General features: G+C 46.0%; 1 protein-coding gene across 7 annotated transcripts in view; it reads right to left on the bottom strand.

Moving 5' to 3' along the window:
- Positions 1–1,583: 1,583 nt before the first annotated feature.
- The window catches only part of LOC142911155 (uncharacterized), a 57,645-nt gene continuing 38,748 nt past the window's right edge, over positions 1,584–20,480 (bottom strand). Inside the window, exons 19-27 of one of the 7 annotated variants that reach the window (XM_076060250.1) lie at positions 20,150–20,212; positions 18,018–18,137; positions 15,852–15,959; positions 14,433–14,519; positions 12,892–12,957; positions 7,369–7,515; positions 6,202–6,279; positions 4,882–4,941; positions 1,584–3,494 (exon numbers count right to left, since the gene is read on the bottom strand). In XM_076060250.1, the coding sequence (XP_075916365.1) occupies positions 3,363–3,494; positions 4,882–4,941; positions 6,202–6,279; positions 7,369–7,515; positions 12,892–12,957; positions 14,433–14,519; positions 15,852–15,959; positions 18,018–18,137; positions 20,150–20,212 (861 nt within the window). In that variant the 3' untranslated portion in view covers positions 1,584–3,362. Of the gene's footprint in view, positions 3,495–3,546; positions 4,942–6,201; positions 6,280–7,368; positions 7,516–12,891; positions 12,958–14,432; positions 14,520–15,851; positions 15,960–16,148; positions 16,291–18,017; positions 18,138–20,149; positions 20,213–20,480 lie in introns of those variants that run through there. The other 6 variants (XM_076060248.1, XM_076060253.1, XM_076060247.1 and 3 more) reach the window with 6 other exon arrangements.

The following is a 20,480-nucleotide window of genomic DNA, read 5'->3' as shown; positions in this document are numbered from 1 at the left end:
CCCTTCTAGTGTAACCCTTGTTAAGGTTTAAATAAATAGTGCTGCTTCTATTCTGCCGTCTCCGTGTCCTGGAACCCACTACAGTAGTATAGTGTATAGTAGTGTAGTGTATAGTAGTGTAGTGTATAGTAGTGTAGTGTATAGTGTAGTGTATAGTATTGTAGTCGTTAAACACCGCCACCGCCTGACACTGCCAATTCGTAAGGTTGCGTCAGTATACAAAATGAGTTCCTCTCCAACATCCAAGCTGTGAGTCCTAAACTCATGCCACATTTTGCTAACTTTCTAAACCCTTACTGGTTGGCCATGCCGGGTGGTGGCGGGTTTAATGACATTCATCACCCAAAAACAACGACTACTGGATGTTAATGTAGATGTTTATTGTTCATGTTGTTATTCCTCGTTATTAAAGAAGCCTACTATTACTGGATGTTAATGTAGATGTTGTTTATATTTCGATTTAAAGCTTTCGTGACTGCAATGATTCATCTTCTTTGGTTCTTTCGATAAAGTCACGTAGAATGAGAATAAAATAATAAATTGATAAAATAAAATAACACAATAATATTCTCACGACGTTTCGGCCACAACACAAGCGGCCTTCATCAGGTGAAGGGAGCGAGACTGTCTGGTAGGACAGCGCTGGAGTGAGAGAGCCACGTTCAGATCACGGCTTTTAAGCTGTGTGAGAGGAACAAAGAGCCTTGACGAAGGAATTAGCATAAAATTTAGCATTGAAATGGCTGAATGATTAGCTTGTGACTGGTCACAGAAATAGCTATGTTAAAAGTTAAAGCATACACATCCGCAGAGGCACCCATTGTTAAAAGGAATTAGCATAGAATTTAGCATTGAAATAGCTAAATTAAGGCATTCGCTTGTAACTGCTACAGAAATAGTTACGTTGAAGTCAGAGCATACACATTCACCGAGGCACTTAGTACAAATCAAAACAGGAGAATTTAGCATTGAAATAACTAGGCGAATTTAGCATTGAAATAACTGGGTGATTTGCTAGTGACTGGTCACAGAAATGACTACAAATCTGAGCTATTCACAGTACTATATAGTGAACCAATAAAAACTAAAATATAAATTACCTTCATGTTATCAATAAACTCTATATTCTCCAATCAGCTAAGCTACCAACCATAAGTCGTTATATATCACAATGCTATATGGCGAAAAAATGGGTGGATGCTTACTTGAAACCGGATTCCCACCACCATCCATCCCAGAAGAACGTCAACAACGCCGAAAGTTGCGAAGGGGCCGAGTCGACGCTCGCGACGAGGTTTAACGAACTCGCGACAGCGCTGTCCTCCAGACAGGTCTCGTCCCTTCACCTGATGAAGGCCGCTTGTGTTGTGGCCGAAACGTCGTGAGAATTTTATTGCGTTATTTTATTTTGTTATTTTATTATTTTATTCTCATTCTACGCGGTGGTGACTTTACCGAAAGAACCAAAGAAGATGAATCCTTGCAGTCACGAAAGCTTTAAATCGAAATTGAACTCGCGACCTTTCCCGATGTATTTCCTTACGCTGAACAAACAAAAAAAAAACAGTACGGAATTGCTCGCAGATTTTTAAGCGCTTTAATTTCGAGCGTACGCTTGACGTCGCCCTTACGGGACGGCACTCGATGAAGCGATATTACAGCAACGAACGGAACAAAACGAACATTTACTTTACAATCGCAACGTATACATTACCACGAAAGTCCACGCCCGTCCGTGACGTTGTACTGCTCCTGTTCTGCCAAGCGTCTTTATTAAACAGTTCATGGCCAAATTTCGATTTAATGCTTTCGTGACTGCAAGGATTCATCTTCTTTGATTCTTTCGGTAAAAGTCACCACCGCGTAGAATGAGAATAAAATAATAAATTGATAAAATAACACGATAAAATTCTCACGACGTTTCGTGTTGTGGCCGAAACGTCGTGAGAATTTTATCGTGTTATTTTAATTTATTAATTTATTCTCATTCCACGTGGTGACTTTACCGAAATAACCAAATAAGTTTATGGCCAGTTCATTGCTACCGACGTGAACCATGTGTCGCCTATTCCGAATGACCCAGCTTGTTGTTGTTGTTGTTTAATCACCACTTGACTGGCGTGGCCTTCAAACGTCGACCTACACAGAGTTCGCTCTTCATTGCAAGGCCCGCAGGCCACTGGCGGCCACTGATCGGCCTTTAGCGCGGCCCTCTGATGTGCGCCCCCCCCCCCCGACAATACACAAATGTGAAAACCCCACCCCCCCCCCCCCCCAATCATCATGATCATGCTGCTGTCAACCCCAGCTGTGGTTTCAAATGTGTGGCCGCCCGACTCAAACTTATGGGAGAAAGTGTCCCCCCCCGCCTCCTCTCTGAAAATTGGTGAAAGACACTTTTATTATTCTTGGTACTTTCGGTAAAGTCACCGCCGCGTAGAAGGGAAACAATAAAATAATAAAAATATAAAACAATAAAATTCTCACGACGTTTCTACTGCAACAAAAGAAGCAATCATCATCAGGTGTGAACACCACAGCAAGAAAAATTTTTCACCGCCACTTATTCCAAATGTTCTTGCTGTGGTTTTCACACCTGATGATGATTGCTTCTTGTGTTGCAGTCCAAACTTCGTGAGAATTGTATTGTTTTATATTTTTATTATTTTATTGTTTCCCTTCTACGCGGTGGTGACTTTACCGAAAGAACCAAGAATATAAATCCCTGCAGTCACGAAAGCTTTAAATCAACAGAAAGACACTTACTTAAAACTGAACACCCAAAACATTTTAACCGCGGTGGCTAAAAGTCTCCACCCTGGCCACCATTTCGCCAAGAACATTAAACGCAAAACATAGCGTTAAAACGTTAAAACAATGTTAAAACAGCGTCAAAACAACGTTAAAACGTCAAAACAACGTCAAAACGTCAAAACAACGTTAAAACGACGTCAAAACAACGTTAAAGCAACGTTAAAACGTCAAAACGACGTCAAAACGACGTCAAAACGACGTCAAAACGACATCAAAGCGACGTCAAAGCGACGTCAAAACGACGTCAAAATGACGTCAAAATGACGTCAAAGCGACGTCAAAACGACGTCAAAACGACGTCAAAACGACGTCAAAGCGACGTCAAAACGACGTCAAAACGTCAAAACGACGTTAAAACGACGTCAAAACGACGTCAAAACAACGTTAAAACGCCAAAACAACGTTAAAACAACGTTAAAACAACGTTACAACGTCAAAGCAACGTCAAAACGTCAAAACAACGTCAAAACGACGTCGCTCGAAAAAAACCCCCGCTTATTTTAAAATCCTCGGGTTCAAAAGCGTCGACGTCTGGATCCTCAAACCAGTCAAAGATGTTGCCCCACTCTTTTGCAGGACGCTTGCCGGGAGGAAACGCAGGGACCATCCTCCCTCGTTTCACCTTTCTCGTCGACGCGGCTTTTCTTGAGACCTCGCTCGCCTGCGACAAGCGGACACATCTGAGACGCCACGACAACACCGCCATCGTTAACGGCCGCAAAGACGCGGGGACGCAAACGCAGAGGCGCTCGTAAAGAAGCACGGCGAGATGCTCCGCTTGGGATCACGCCGAGAGACGGTGAAAGGAGCAACGTTTTCGTCGTCCGTCCAGCCCGCACCTCCTCCGATTGGCACGGTTGGCTACGCGCGGTGGTGCCAAAGAAGTTCAACACGTACGTACGCACGTACGTACGTACGTACGGACAACACGAGGGTCAGATAATGTACACGGGGTTCGTGGCGACGCACCGTGGTGCCAAAGAAGTTCAACACACGCACGTACTGCACGGACAACACGAGGGTCGGATGATACACACGGGGGTTCGTGACGTCGTTCAAACTGTCGAGAGAAGCCGGCCTGGGCAGGAGAGGGACGATGGGACAATGGTCTGGGAAAAAACGGACCGGAGCGGCGCCCAACGGAAAATACTCGGCCGAGGCGGCGCCAACCGAGGAGACGGAGCGACGAGTTGAGCCCCGCGTGCACAGGCGCTAAGTGTGGATCGTTATAGATCTGCAGGATCGCGAGAGAGGTGGCGATTGCGCGGGGAGGCCTCCGTCCGGAAAGTGGAATGATTACGGCCGACGGGAGTCTCCATGCCACAAAAACAAGAATGTAGAAGCGTGAAAACGAGGGCTCCAAACGTCTGACACGAACACAATATTATTGCAAACATTAAACAGCGTTTACATAAAAGAGGGGGGGAGGGGGAGCACTCAAAAGCTCCACACTTGATAGATTCAAGAATCCATGGCTGCACTGCCATCTCCTGACCACCTCGTAGGCCAAGCCTGGTAGTCCCCAGCAGTCTCCCATGCAAGTATTGCACCGGCTAAACCCTGCTTGGCGTCTGAGATTTGACAAGAGTGGGCCCTTTTAAAGATCGGTAAAAATTGTTGGCTTGAATTGGGTGGGTGACCGATCGGGTGACCGGCATTGACGCTGCAATACGCGGACTAGGAATGGGAGCGACCGTCTAGAAGCAATGCAATGAGATAAGCAGACAATAGAAGTGACGCTGCTATACGTGGACTGGGAATGAGACGCCTAGAAGCAATGCAATGAGATAAGCAGACAATAGAAGTGACGCTGCTATACGCGGACTGGGAATGAGACGCCTAGAAGCAATGCAATGAGACAAGTGGACAATAGAAGAAATAAAACAAACTTTCGTGTTGTTTTATTTTTACCGAAAGAACCAAGAATATGAATCCAATACTATGCAGGCATATCCTCGGCAACTTCGCAGCAACACCTGATATCGTTAGCAGACCCCCGCAAGGTATATTCAACATTTGCCACGAACAATTTTGCCAAAAATTTAAAGTGTAGTGGTAAAGCCTCACTCGGATTGTGTCCGTGTCATCGTCATCGGAGTCACCTGACCCCTCGGCATCACCAAGGTTCTGAGGGAAATGTAAACAGTGATTAGAAACAAATTAACTTGGGCAGCTTCAGAGGTCAAATCAATTTCTAGGTTCACCTCCTCCAACCACATTTTGCCACACCGCGTGCACTCCAGCCACGACCAATTTCATTCCACAAATGCCTCAATGACGTAGCTGCTGCAACTTGGCACAGCCACGTTTCAAAGCTTGCCTGAGTCGTTTCAAGGCCCCGGTTACGGATATTCAGTTGAGGAAATTGTTTCCATTAAAAGTGAAGTCACTTGAAGTAATCAATCCCATTCATTAAAACAGCTCATTCGGGGGGGGGGGGGGGGGCGACGGAGCCGGGGGGGGCGACGTTTCGGCCACAACACAAGCAGCCGTCCTCAGGTGAAGCAACAGAACTGTCGGGAAGACGGCGCTCCAGTGAACACCGCTAAGCTTGGCAGCGTCTTTTAAGCTGGGAGGGAGGAGCAGAGCACCTTGACAAAGGAGTTTACATATCAACAGAAGGATTTAGCATTGAAGTAGCTGTGTTAATGTGTTGGATTAGCAGGGTGTTAAAGTGACAAATTAGCATGTAACTGGGAGATTAGCATGATGTTAATGTGAGGAATTAGCATGTAACTGGGAGATTAGCATGATGTTAATGTGATGAATTAGCATGTAACTGGGAGATTAGCATGATGTTAATGTGAGGAATTAGCATGTAACTGGGAGATTAGCATGATGTTAACGTGAGGGACTAGCATGTAACTGGGAGATTAACATGTTATTGTGAGGAATTAGCACGTAACTGGGAGATTAGCAGGATGTTAATGTGAGGAATTAGCATGTAACTGGGAGATTAGCATGATGTTAATGTGATGAATTAGCATGTAACTGGGAGATTAGCAGGATGTTAATGTGAGGAATTAGCATGTAACTGGGAGATTAGCATGATGCTAATGTGAGGGACTAACATGTAACTGGGAGATTAGTAGGATGTTAAAGTCATAAATTAGCATGTAACTGGGAGATTAGCAGGATGTTAGTGTGAAGAATTAGCATGTAACTGGGAGATTAACAGGATGTTAATGTGATGAATTAGCATGTAACTGGGAGATTCGCATGATGCTAACGTAAGGGACTAGCATGTAACTGGGAGATTAGCATGATGTTAACGTGAGGGACTAGCATGTGACATAAACAGTTCAGGTTGAACCTGGTCCAGGCACCATTGGTGCCGCATCAGCGAAACCTCGACATCCACATGAGGAAGACGTCGGAGACTCTCACCTTGCCTGCTGCCCTGGCCTTGCCGGTTCGCTTGGGCGGCATCGCGCCAGACGCACTTTCTCTCAGCTGTTCATCCGCCTAACGAGCATTCGTAAATATCGACGACGATAAATCTTGATGTAAAGCTTTCGTGACTGCAGCGATTCATACCCTTAGCTCTTTCGGTGAAGTCACGTTGAAGGGAAACGATAAAATATACGTAAAACAATAAAAAAAATTCTCACAACGTTTCGACCGTAACGCAAACGGTCGTCATCAGGTATGAAAAAACCAATGGCAAGAAACATTTGAAAGAAGTGGCGGTTTGTATTTATTTATTTATAAACGGTGCTTGCATTTATTTATTTTTAAAACGTTAGCGCCACGGAAAAAAGCGATTTGGCAGTTTGTTTATAAGGAAGAGTCAATCCATGTTCGTAAAAGATCCTACAATTTAACAAAACATATTCGGCCTTGCTGGAATACGGCGTTAAGACAAAAGGCTTCCTGAAATTTTTTTTACGTAATTTACTTTACAAAAAAAATCAGTTCTCCCGTCCGCGCATCGCATGGGCAAATCTGAAATCTGCGTCGAGGTGTTGCACGTTGAGATGTTTGAGAATTCAGAAACCCGTCCCCCTGGTCACGGGCATGCTTTGTGAGCGCTCCGTCTCTGGCACATCCATCCTACGGTTATTTAACAAAATGCTTCAAGCTCGCCACGATGTTTATTCCACCTCCACGCACCCAGTGACCTCAGCCTTTCGTTCCGCTTCATGGTGATGGAGACTAGCATTAAACTGCAGAGTAGAGATTGTTTGTTTTATTAAAAATTTATATTTTAATGCCAATTGTCAAATTAATGCCTTAAGATTCCAATTACACAGCCATGCAATAATCAAGCAACTATTTTCATTAGATTATAGCAAATGTTTAATTATCTGCGGCATGCCAGTCAGCCCCCATAACGGGAAAGGCTCTCCCCCCAGTTGTTCCGGCGTTGAGTGTTTTGACTGCGCGCCGTACATTAGGAGGAATGCCTCGAATCAGCACGAACATCCACAAGTGACCCTGGCATGAGGCGAATCATCCGTGGGGTCAAGCGAGCCGCTCCTTCCCCTACGAGAGTGGATCGAGTCCCATTGCGGCGTCCAAAGAATCTCGATCAAAGCGGTCGCGTTAACTCACCGTCAAATCCATGCCTTCCGAGCTCTCAAAGTCCGACCTGTAGGGTGACTTTCGCTTTTTATTCACCATCTTCGCCGTGGCAAGGGGCTCGCGAACGCCCTTGGAAGCCGAATTGGCCACTGTTGCTGGTGCGGGCAAAGGTGGAGTCTTGCAGATCACACGATACACAGACAAAGATCCCCCATTTAGGTCTCGCAGGCTGTAGGAGTGAAGTCTTGTAGATCACACGACACACAGACAAAGATCCCACATTTAGGTCTCGCAGGCTGTAGGAGTGAAGTCTTGAAGGTCACACGACACACGGACAAAGATCCCACATTTAGGTCTCGCAGGCTGTAGGAGTGAATTCTTGCAGATCACACGACACACAGACAAAGATCCCACATTTAGGTCTCGCAGGCTGTAGGAGTGAAGTCTTGCAGATCACAGGACACACAGACAAAGATCCCACATTTAGGTCTCGCAGGCTACAGGAGTGAAGTCTTGTAGGTCACACGACACACAGACAAAGATCCCACATTTAGGTCTCGCAGGCTACAGGAGTGGAGTCTTGTAGGTCACACGACACACGGACAAAGATCCCCCATTTAGGTCTCGCAGGCTGTAGGAGTGAAGTATTGTAGGTCACACGACACACAGACAAAGATCCCACATATAGGTCTCGCAGGCTGTAGGAGTGAAGTCTTGTAGATCACACGACACACGGACAAAGATCTCACATTTAGGTCTCGCAGGCTGTAGGAGTGAAGTCTTGTAGATCACACGACACACAGACAAAGATCCCACATTTAGGTCTCGCAGGCTACAGGAGTGAAGTCTTGTAGATCACACGACACACAGACAAAGATCCCACATTTAGGTCTCGCAGGCTACAGGAGTGAAGTCTTGAAGGTCACACGACACACAGACAAAGATCCCACATTTAGGTCTCGCAGGCTGTAGGAGTGAAGTCTTGTAGATCACACAACACACAAAGATCCCACATTTAGGTCTCGCAGGCTGTAGGAGTGAAGTCTTGTAGATCACACGACACACAGACAAAGATCCCACATTTAGGTCTCGCAGGCTGTAGGAGTGAAGTCTTGTAGATCACACGACACACGGACAAAGATCCCACATTTAGGTCTCGCAGGCTGTAGGAGTGAAGTCTTGTAGATCACACGACACACAGACAAAGATCCCACATTTAGGTCTCGCAGGCTACAGGAGTGAAGTCTTGTAGATCACACGACACACAGACAAAGATCCCACATTTAGGTCTCGCAGGCTACAGGAGTGAAGTCTTGTAGATCACACGACACACAGACAAAGATCCCACATTTAGGTCTCGCAGGCTACAGGAGTGAAGTCTTGAAGGTCACACGACACACAGACAAAGATCCCACATTTAGGTCTCGCAGGCTGTAGGAGTGAAGTCTTGTAGATCACACGACACACAGACAAAGATCCCACATTTAGGTCTCGCAGGCTACAGGAGTGAAGTCTTGTAGATCACACAACACACAAAGATCCCACATTTAGGTCTCGCAGGCTGTAGGAGTGAAGTCTTGTAGATCACACGACACACAGACAAAGATCCCACATTTAGGTCTCGCAGGCTGTAGGAGTGAAGTCTTGTAGATCACACGACACACAGACAAAGATACCACATTTAGGTCTCGCAGGCTACAGGAGTGAAGTCTTGTAGATCACACAACACACAAAGATCCCACATTTAGGTCTCGCAGGCTGTAGGAGTGAAGTCTTGTAGATCACACGACACACAGACAAAGATCCCACATTTAGGTCTCGCAGGCTGTAGGAGTGAAGTCTTGTAGATCACACGACACATAAAGATCCCACATTTAGGTCTCGCAGGCTACAGGAGTGAAGTCTTGAAGGTCACACGACACGCAGACAATGATCCCACATTTAGGTATCGCAGGCTGTAGGAGTGAAGTCTTGCAGATCACAGGACACACAGACAAAGATCCCACATTTAGATCTCGCAGGCTGTAGGAGTGAAGTCTTGAAGGTCACACGACACACAGAGATCCCACATTTAGGTCTCGCAGGCTGTAGGAGTGAAGTCTTGCAGATCACACGGGCACACAAAGATCCCACATTTAGGTCTCGCAGGCTACAGGGGTGAAGTCTTGTAGATCACACAACACACAAAGATCCCACATTTAGGTCTCGCAGGCTGTAGGAGTGAAGTCTTGTAGATCACACGACACACAGACAGAGATCCCACATTTAGGTCTCGCAGGCTACAGGGGTGAAGTCTTGTAGATCACACGACACACAGACAAAGATCCCACATTTAGGTCTCGCAGGCTACAAGAGTGAAGTCTTGCAGGTCACACGACACACAAAGATCCCACATTTAGGTCTCGCAGGCTGTAGGAGTGAAGTCTTGCAGATCACACGACACACAGACAAAGATCCCACATTTAGGTCTCGCAGGCTGTAGGGGTGAAGTCTTGTAGATCACACGACACACAGACAAAGATCCCACATTTAGGTCTCGCAGGCTACAGGAGTGATTGTAGGTCACACGGACACACAGACAAAGATCCCACATTTAGGTCTCGCAGGCTGTAGGAGTGGAGTCTTGCAGATCACACGACACACAGACAAAGATCCCACATTTAGGTCTCGCAGGCTGTAGGAGTGAAGTCTTGAAGGTCACACGACACACAAAGATCCCACATTTAGGTCTCGCAGGCAGTAGGGGTGAAGTCTTGAAGATCACACGGACACACAGACAAAGATCCCACATTTAAGTCTTGCAGGCTGTAGGAGTGAAGTCTTGTAGGTCACACGGACACACAGACAAAGATCCCACATTTAGGTCTCCCAGGCTACAGGGGTGAAGTCTTGAAGATCACACGACACACAGACAAAGATCCCCTTTTAGGTCTCGCAGGCTGTAGGGGTGAAGTCTTGTAGATCACACGACACACAGACAAAGATCCCACATTTAGGTCTCGCAGGCTGTAGGAGTGAAGTCTTGAAGGTCACACGACACACAAAGATCCCACATTTAGGTCTCGCAGGCTGTAGGAGTGAAGTCTTGTAGATCACACGACACACGGACAAAGATCCCACATTTAGGTCTCGCAGGCTGTAGGAGTGAAGTCTTGAAGGTCACACGACACACGGACAAAGATCCCACATTTAGGTCTCCCAGGCTACAGGGGTGAAGTCTTGAAGATCACACGACACAAAGATCCCACATTTAGGTCTCGCAGGCTGTAGGGGTGAAGTCTTGTAGATCACACGACACACAGAGAAAGATCCCACATTTAGGTCTCGCAGGCTGTAGGAGTGAAGTCTTGTAGGTCACACAGACAAAGATCCCACATTTAGGTCTCGCAGGCTGTAGGAGTGAAGTCTTGAAGGTCACACGACACACAGACAAAGATCCCACATTTAGGTCTCGCAGGCTACAGGAGTGATTGTAGGTCACACGGACACACAGACAAAGATCCCACATTTAGGTCTCGCAGGCTGTAGGAGTGGAGTCTTGCAGATCACACGACACACAGACAAAGATCCCACATTTAGGTCTCGCAGGCTACAGGGGTGCTGTGCCGATCGCAAACGCCGAACATCGGCGCCTAACGCAGCGGGATTTATTTAACGAGCCCGACTCATCGAGTAGAGACCCAGAAAAATCTGGACTTGAAGTTGTCGCGACCGCAGGGACCCACGCTCTTTGGTTCTTTGGGTAAAAGTCACGCGGTAGGCAGAAAACAAAATAAATTAAATCACGACGTTTCGGGCGCGCGACGCCGGCGACTTCGGGTCGGCTGCGACACGTCAATGTTGGCTTCCCCACGGGGATGAACGCGAGAAATCAAATCGCCACGGCGAAGCTGCGGGCTCATTTGAGGGGCGAGTTCCATCGGCAAGCGGGAGCCAGTATATTTTTTCAAGTAGTGGTACCCCAAACTTTTGCGGCTTCTTAAAAAAATCCCTTTTCACACCACCACCAGCATGTGGACTCCACCTTGCCCCCTCGCCAGCCTGCACAGGTTGACCCTCTGCCCACCTTTCATCATGCTAAGTCCGCCTATTAAATGCTAATTTTTACGCTAATTCCTTTTGTCAAGGCACCTTAATTACTCTCACACAGCTTAAAGGTCCGCGGTCTGAGCGTGGCTGTGTTTCACTCCAGCGCTGTCCTCGAGACAGTCTGGACCCTTCACCTGATGAAGGCCGCTTGTGTTGTGGCCGAAACGTCGTGATTTTTGATGTTTTATTTTTTTACCTATGTGACTTTACCGAATAGAACCAAAGAGTATGGATCCTTGCAGTCACGAAAGATTCAAATCTAGAAGGGAGCCAGACTCTTTGTGACTTTCGGTAAAGTCACGTGGTGGGTGATAAAAATATGAAATAAAAACATTGAAATAAATCACGACGTTTCGATTGCAACACAAGCAATCATCATCAGGTGTGACAACCACAGCAAGGACATTGTTTACTCAAGTGGGAGAGAGACCAGGGGTTAGTTAACTGCCCGAACCCTGGTCACTCTGTCTCTCTGTATCTGTGTCTCTGTCTCCGTGTCTCTGTGGCTGTCTCTCTGTCTCCGTGTCTCTGTGGCTGTCTCTGTGGTTGTCTCTCTGTGTCTCCGTGTCTCTGTCTCCGTGTCTCTGAGGCTGTCTTCTCTATCTCCGTGTCTCTGTCTCTGTGGTTGTCTCTCTGTGAGTGTCTCCGTGTCTCTGTGGCTGTCTCTCTGTCTCTGTCTCTGTGGTTGTCTCTCTGTGAGTGTCTCAGTGTCTCTGTGGTTGTCTCTCTGAGTGTCTCAGTGTCTCTGTCTCAGTGTCTCTGTGGCTGTCTCTCTGTGAGTGTCCGTGTCTCTGTCTCTGTGTGTGGTTGTCTCTCTGTCTCAGTGTCTCTGTGGTTGTCTCTCTGTGAGTGTCTCAGTGTCTCTGTGGTTGTCTGTCTCCGTGTCTCTGTGGTTGTCTCTCTGTGAGTGTCTCCGTGTCTCTGTGGTTGTCTCTCTGTCTCCGTGTCTCTGTCTCTGTGGTTGTCTCTCTGTGAGTGTCTCCGTGTCTCTGTGGTTGTCTCTCTGTGAGTGTATCAGTGTCTCTGTGGCTGTCTCTCTGTCTCCGTCTTTGTCTCTGTGGCTGTCTCTCTGTCTCTGTGGTTGTCTCTCTGTCTAAGTGTCTCTGTGGTTGTCTCTCTCTTTGGTTGTCTCTGTCTCCGTGTCTCTGTGGTTTTCTCTGTGATTGTCTCTGTCTCTGTGTCTGTCTCAGTGTCTCTGTCTGTCTCTCTGTCTCCGTGTCTCTGTGGTTGTCTCTCTGTGTCTCCGTGTCTCTCTGTGTGTCTCCCTGTGAGTGTCTCCGTGTCTGTGTCTCCCTGTGTGTCTCCATGTCTCTCTGTGTCTCCCTGTGTGTCTCCATGTGAGTGTCTCCGTGTCTCTCTGTCTCCCTGTGTCTCCGTGTCTCTGTCTCTGTGTCTCCCTGTGTGTCTCCGTGTCTCTCTGTGTCTCCCTGTGTGAGTGTCTCCCCAACTGCGGTTACAAGTTACCTTCCGCTTCAACTCTTCCTTTAACTTCGCTATCTCTGCTCTCATTTCATCAGACTGAGCCTTGTTCTGTTTTTCGTACACAAACAAAAAACGTCACGGTGATTGACATCGCACGCTTGAGTTTTGTACACACGCCAAGAGCCTCGTCTGTAACGCAGGCGCCACTGGGGATATGAACGACACACGCATTATAAGCTACACTATGAGACCTCCTTTGCCAGTAGCAAGATATAGTAATAGGTTTTTACCCTTTTATCTGGCACAAAAAACTGACACCTTTATACAAGGCATCATGTTTGCAATAACCACAACACAATCAGTCAAAATGCAAACAAAAAGAGACAACTCTGATAATGATATTGGCACTGTCCTTGAAATTGATTGGTCCACACCCGAAACGGCTTTTCATAGAGCCTAGTCTCCACTGGTGTTGGACCAGATGACGCCTTTTGGCCCTTAGTCTCCACGAAAAGCCGTTTCGGGTGTGGACCAATCAAATTCAAGGACAGTGCATATTATTATCAGAGTTGTCTCTTTTGTTTGCATTTTGACTGCTTGTGTTGTGGTTATTGCAAACATGATCCCTTGTATAAAGGTGTCAGTTTTGGTGCCAGACAAAAGGGTAAAAATCTATTACATTATAAGCTACTCAAGGAAACTTCACGTGCATCTCTGTACGTGTTTCTGTGCCTCCCTATCTGTGTGTCTGTCACGTGGCTCAGTATCTCAGAAGAGTGGGGAGCGGTAGCGTAGCGGTTAGTGCGTCGCGCTACGAACCCCGCGGCCAACACCGTCAGTGACGATTATCTGAACCGGTCCTGGGTCTCCCCTAGGTCGACTCAAGCTCAAATGAGTACCTGGTGTAGCGGTGTGTAGTAAACATCGTGAGCACTGGGGAGACAAAGGCGGTCGGGCGTGGCGCTGGTCACCCACCCCCTCGTGTGCCGTTCCGGCCTTCATAGGTGCTGCTACTCGCTAACAGCACTTGCCCCTGCAGTCTGTTAAGGCTACACGGTGGGGAATCTCTGTCTCTGTGTCTCTGCGTGCATCTCAGTGTCGACTACTTTCACGATAATTGAACTGCAGATCCGTGGAGTGTTTCACGGGTAACGCAACTGAGCGGACCGTCTCTCGGTTAGATTTGTACGCGGTGTGCGACCGTGCAAAACGGAGCGCTCGCTCTGCCTTCACCAAATTGTCACCGTTCTGATTTAAAGCTTTCGTGACTGCAGTGATTCACATTCTTGGTTCTTTCGGAAAAGTCACCACGTAGAAGGGAAACAATAAAAAATATATAAAAAACAAAATTATTATTTTATTGTTTCCCTTCAACGTGACTTTACCGAAAGAACCAAGAATATGTCACCGTTGTGTTTCTACGATGAGTCTTTAATCTGCTGCGTGACTTGGCAACGTGGCTCGCCTGCCACAGCGTCACCGGGGATCGTGAGGCTGGGGTGAACGTGAGCGCGGCGACTCCCAACGACGATTCACCGAATGGGGAAGATCCAAGCAAATGGTGCAACAAACGGGAAACTTACCGACGTTCGCGCACGTTCAAGTGCTTCCTGATATTTGTGGTCGAGAGAAGAATAGTCTTTAGCTTCCAGCTTCCGGTCACACTCGCGCTTTACGTCAGGGATCGCCGCGAAAAACAAAAAAAATAATCGCGAAACATTTTAACGGCATTTACCAACTGCACAAAACACTCAGGAAATGCTTGTAGATGTGTGTGTAACACTTGTAGATGTGTGTGTAACACTTGTAGATGTAACACTTGTAGATGTAACACTTGTAGATGTAACACTTGTAGATGTAACACTTGTAGATGTGTGTGTAACACTTGTAGATGTAACACTTGTAGATGTAACACTTGTAGATGTGTGTGTGTGCTTGGGCTACGGTTAAAATTGCGTCTCGATGTTATCTTGCGAACATGTCGCGAACACTGTAGGGGCGGAAGACGGCGCTTCGAAAATTCTAAGACGGACTCGCCGCTGAAAATAAATAAATAAACCTGCAAGATAAGTAAGTTGAAACATAAACGCCGGCGAATGTACGTTCACAGAGCTCCAACGCATCTGTCAATAAAACCGCCCCAAAGAGGAACAAGATAAGACACGAAGGGGCCGTCTAGAACGCTCTCCCTTTTGATATTAGGAAGCTACCGGAGCGACTCACTTTGAAATCTAGATTCGAGGAAAAACTAATTTCTACCGGACATCTGTGAAAAAGAGCTTTACGGCTCATCTGATTCCTCCTGGAGTATAAAGAAATATTCAAATTGTTGCTGCTTAGTCTGTTGTCCTCCCACCTACGCCTGCGGTAAACACGGGTTGGCTACGTACGGTGCAAAAGATGTTCAGCATTAATCGGATGGTAACACCGGCATATAATATATATAAATATCGATTTAAAGCTTTCGTGACTGCAGGGATTCATATTCTTGGTTCTTTCGGTAAAGTCACCACCATGTAGAAGGGAAACAATAAAATAATAAAAAATATAAAACAATAAAATTCTCACGACGTTTCGACTGCAACACAAGACGCAATCATCATCAGGTGTGAAAATCACAGCAAGAACAATTTGAAATTTTCTTGCTGTGGTTTTCAAATGTTCTTGCTGTGGTTTTCACACCTGATGATGATTGCTTCTTGTGTTGCAGTCGAAACGTCGTGATATATTTTATCGTTTTATATTTTTATTATTTTATTGTTTCCCTTCTACGTGGTGGTGACTTTACTGAAAGAACCAAGATTATGTTCCTGTTGCTGTTAAGAAGAGGGCCATTGCAGAGCGTGCTAAGTTATTTTACAATCCACCACTGCCGATGAACTATCAGAAGACAAAAAGGCATTTCCTTATTTTCCTTTTACAAACTTTGCAGTTATTTTGAAGCAGCTTAAAAACACATGTGAGGGCGTATCCAGGACGAAGTGCCAACTTCCGCACGTTACCTTCCACTCTTCCACCACCGCAGTCATTTCTGTGATTTTGAACTGTGCGGTTTCTTCCGCTCTGATTTTCGCCTCCTCAATCTCAGCTGAAATGTTCCGGGATCTTATCTGGAAGAGGGAGATTTCAACAACGGTCACGCTATGCGCCTCGGATTTTGACTCGGTTAAGAAATTCATTACGAAATGCCGTGAAGGCAAAATCTTTGCCGCTTTTTTATATATATAACATCGACGCAAGTTGCCGCTCCGCGTGTAGAAACGTAACATCTGCCACGGCACCATTAGGCTCCACCGCACTTGTGTAAATCACAGCTCGCACGCGACAACACGCAGCATCCTCTTCGTCATGAGCGGTGGGTTTGGCTGTCTGCGAATCCGGCACCCTTCGAAGCAAGGCCAAGGTCGTTGATCGTTTGCAGAAACCCCCCGAACCCAACTTCTGTTGATAAGGAGGGGTCAAGAAAATACACGGAAATCAGGTTGCGCAAACCTGCGAATGAATTGCCCTCATGTGAGCGGCGAATCTTTGGCCGGACGCTCCGGTTTTGATATACCGGACGCAAAACGCTCACGGATGATGGGGACGTGGCCAACGATCTCCAAGCAGAACTCTTACGTGATCGGTGAAAAGAGCTCGAGACTTGGTGAGGTTTTTACTTAATAAATGGCACTCTTATTAGTTTTAGCATTAACTGCTTTTTGTTGTGTTTAGGGTTGTTGTCCTGTCCCCCCCCCGCACCTCCGATCAGCACGGTTGGCTACGTACGGCGCGGAAGAAGTTCAACGTACATACGAAGACTCGCACGTAAACCCATAGACTCACACCGAAATCCACAGACTCACACATAAACCCATAGGCTCACACAGAAACCCATAGACTCACACAGAAATCCACAGACTCACACATAAACCCATAGACTCACACAGAAATCCACAGACTCACACAGAAATCCACAGACTCACACAGAAACCCATAGACTCACACAGAAATCCTCAGACTCACACATAAACCCATAGACTCACACAGAAATCCACAGACTCACATAAACACACAGACTCACACAGAAATCCACAGACTCACACAGAAATCCACAGACTCACACAGAAATCCACAGACTCACACAGAAATCCACAGACTTGCACATAAACCCATAGACTCACACATAAACCCACAGACTCACACATAAACCCACAGACTCACATAAACCCACAGACTCACACATAAACCCATAGACTCACACATAAACCCACAGACTCACACATAAACCTATAGACTCACACATAAACCCACAGACTCACATAAACCCATAGACTCACACAGAAACCAACAGACTCACACAGAAATCCACAGACTCACAGAAACCCATAGACTCACACAAACCCATAGACTCACACATAAACCCACAGACTCACACAGAAACCCATAGACTCACACATAAACCCACAGACTCACACATAAACCCATAGACTCACACAGAAACCCATAGACTCACACATAAACCCATAGACTCACACATAAACCCACAGACTCACACATAAACCCACAGACTCACACATAAACCCATAGACTCACACATAAACCCACAGACTCACACATAAACCCACAGACTCACACAGAAATCCAGACTCACAGAAACGCATCATTTGCTGTCTTTCCCCCGCACCTCCGATCAGCACGGTTGGCTACGTACGGCACGGAAGAAGTCCAACGTACTATACATTATACTCGATGCGATTTTTTTTACCAAGACTAAAACTGGAGGTAAACAACATTTGTCAATATACATTATTGGAAACCTCATTTGCCAGTAACAAAATATGATAATTGTTTTTTTACCCTTTTATCTGGCAACAAAACTGACACCTTTTTTACAAGGAGTCATGTTCACATTGACCACAATACCTGCGGTCGGAACGCGTCTTCTGGTCCAACACCAATGTGAGACGAGGCTCTAAAGAAAGCTGTCTCGAGTGTGGACCAATCAATTTCAAGGACAGTGCCACATACATTATCAGAGTTGTTGTTTGGTGTTTGCGTTCCGACCGCAGGTATTGTGGTCAATGTAAACATGACTCCTTGTAAAAAAAAGGTGTCAGTTTTGTTGCCAGATAAAAGGGTAAAAAAACAATTATCACAACAACATTTGTCAAGTTCATTTCGCAAACCTCCTCCAAGTGTCTTATCTGCTCCATGTAGTCCGCTAACTCCGCGATCGCGTTGTCGCGTGCTCGGTCGTCCTGCCGCTGCCGCTCAAGCGAGTCGATCTCAGACTCCAAATCCTTGATCTGCAAAGTGAAGTGAACTCGGTCAGGGCGAACATTTGCAGTCACGGTAACGACTGCTTAGGTTTTTAGATGTTAAAAAGGGGGTTGTTTTAGAAGTGCTGTCAACGTTAATAGGTCACCACGCCCTGTCTGCTCTTTATAAAGTCAACAACAACAACAACGCCGGACTTACACATTCTGTGCCTAAAGTATCGCACGTAAACCGGCTTCAGACATTGACTCACAACGGCACACGTCACACAAAAACCCCTGCCACCTTCGGCATGAACCACTAACAACTTACTGTTACATTTTGATTTAAAGCTTTCGTGACTGCAGTGATTCATATTCTTAGCTCTTTCGGTTAAAGTCACGTTGAAGGGAAACAATAAAATAATAAAATATATATAAAACAATAAAAAATTCTCACGACGTTTCGACCATGACACAAACGGTCGTCACCAGGTGTGTCGGTTTGCATAAATTTATTTATTTTTAAACGGTGTATTTATTTATAAAAAAACGTCAGCACCACGCGCAGCGATTTGACAATTTATTTAGAAGGACTAGTCCATCTATGTTCTGCAAAGAGGAGGGGGGAGACGAAAAATTAATGAATGCTGTCTGAAAGCCACCATAAGCGTGAACAATCAATTAAGACCTGAAATGGTTTATCAAATCCTTCCAATGATTGCTAAGCCAGAATCCATCTTCTCGGTTGAACTTGTCTCTGTGCTTGTATATGTGGATAGCCTCATGAACGAATCTCTCATGGCAGCCAGATGGCTTAAATAAATAAATAAAACACCGTCCGGAGATAAATAAATAAATGCGGACCGCCACTTCCTTCAAATGTTTCTTGCCGTTGCTTTTCACACCTGATGACGACCGTTTGTGTTATGGTCGAAACGTCGTGATAATTTTTTTATTGTTTTATATATATTTTATTATTTTATTGTTTCCCTTTAACGTGACTTTAACCGAAAGAGCTAAGAATATGAACTTACTGTTAAATGAAATACAGTAAGCTTTATCCACGGTTGTCCTTAGCCTCCCCCGCACCTCCGATTAAGAACGGTTGGCTATGTGCGGTGGGAAAGAAGTTCAATATACGGGTGGAGGAGTCCATGTTATAATCCGGGATATACGATATACAATTTTTTTTATCAGCCGGTGTTAGTGAAATAAGAAAGTCGGTGTCTTTTTTTGGTATGAAAAATAACAAGAATAGGTTTTACCTTTTCTGGGTATATACAACAGGAGGTGTTTTTTGTTTGCATTTTTACTGCAGGTATTGTGGTTAATGCAGCGACATGAAAGCTCGTAAAAAGGTTTCAGTTTTGTTGCCAGAAAAAAGGGGGAAAATCCCTCTTATTATATTTTGGTACTGGCAAAGGAGGTCTAATGATGATGTAGATGCTCACCCCGAGCCCTCATTACTTTGATAGTGGCATTGTCTTTGAGCTGTGTGACGCCTTTTGGCGTCATCTGGTCGAGCACCAAATGGGTCGAGGCTCAAAAGAAAGCCGTCCCTTGGTGTGGACCAATCAGTTTCAAGGACAATGCATCATATTATCATAGTGTGTGTTTTAATAATGATGATGATGAAGTATGTGTTTTGTTTGCATTTCGACTGCAAGTATTGTGGTTAATGCAGCGACATGAATCCTTAATAATAGGGTTTTTCCCCTTTTATCTGGCAACAAAACTAAAACCTTTTTACAAGGATCCATGTCGCTGCATTAACCACAATACGTGCAGTCAAAATGTTTGCATTTTGACTGCAGGTATTGTGGTTAATGCAGCGACATGAATCCTCGTAAAAAGGTTTCAGTTTTGTTGCCAGAAAAAAGAGGAAAAACCCCTATTATTATTACAGCAGCAGGTGTTTAAGATGTTCCAACTCCAAGTAGACACCTTCTGCAAGGTCTCAAGCACCGCATTAACCACCATGTACCTGCGGCGAACACATCGAACGCAAACACGCTCCGGTAATGATACATGCGTTGCCACGGAAACGTTTTGGCGCTCACCTTGTTTTCATTGCGGCTGTCCTTCCGGCGGTGCGCCTCCCGCTGCTCGTCCAGCTCGTGAACCTGTTGCGGTTCGCGTGCAACAGACGTGTTGGGGGTTGATGACCCTCACCTCCTGATTGAAACGAGGCTCGCAAACTTCTTCTTAAAACAGACCGCGCGGCAAAACACTCCCACGGACTGCGTTCATCGCACACCGTGCGGCCGCTTTGCCACCGACCAACGAGCGTAACTGTCCGAGGTGACCGACCGGTACTATTCAAGCGCGGCGTCTTTAAACGTTGAATGTGTCAGGTGACACAATTAGTGCTGGAAATGTGCACCGGTCAAG

The sequence above is a fragment of the Petromyzon marinus genome, unplaced genomic scaffold (genome assembly GCF_048934315.1).
Source record: "Petromyzon marinus isolate PM22_M1 ecotype Great Lakes invasive population unplaced genomic scaffold, UKy_Petmar_22M1.pri1.0 PM_G_Scaffold_17, whole genome shotgun sequence".
Lineage (NCBI taxonomy): Eukaryota > Metazoa > Chordata > Hyperoartia > Petromyzontiformes > Petromyzontidae > Petromyzon > Petromyzon marinus.
Note: the sequence above shows the minus strand (reverse complement) of the source record. Positions and strands in the feature narration are given on the sequence as shown.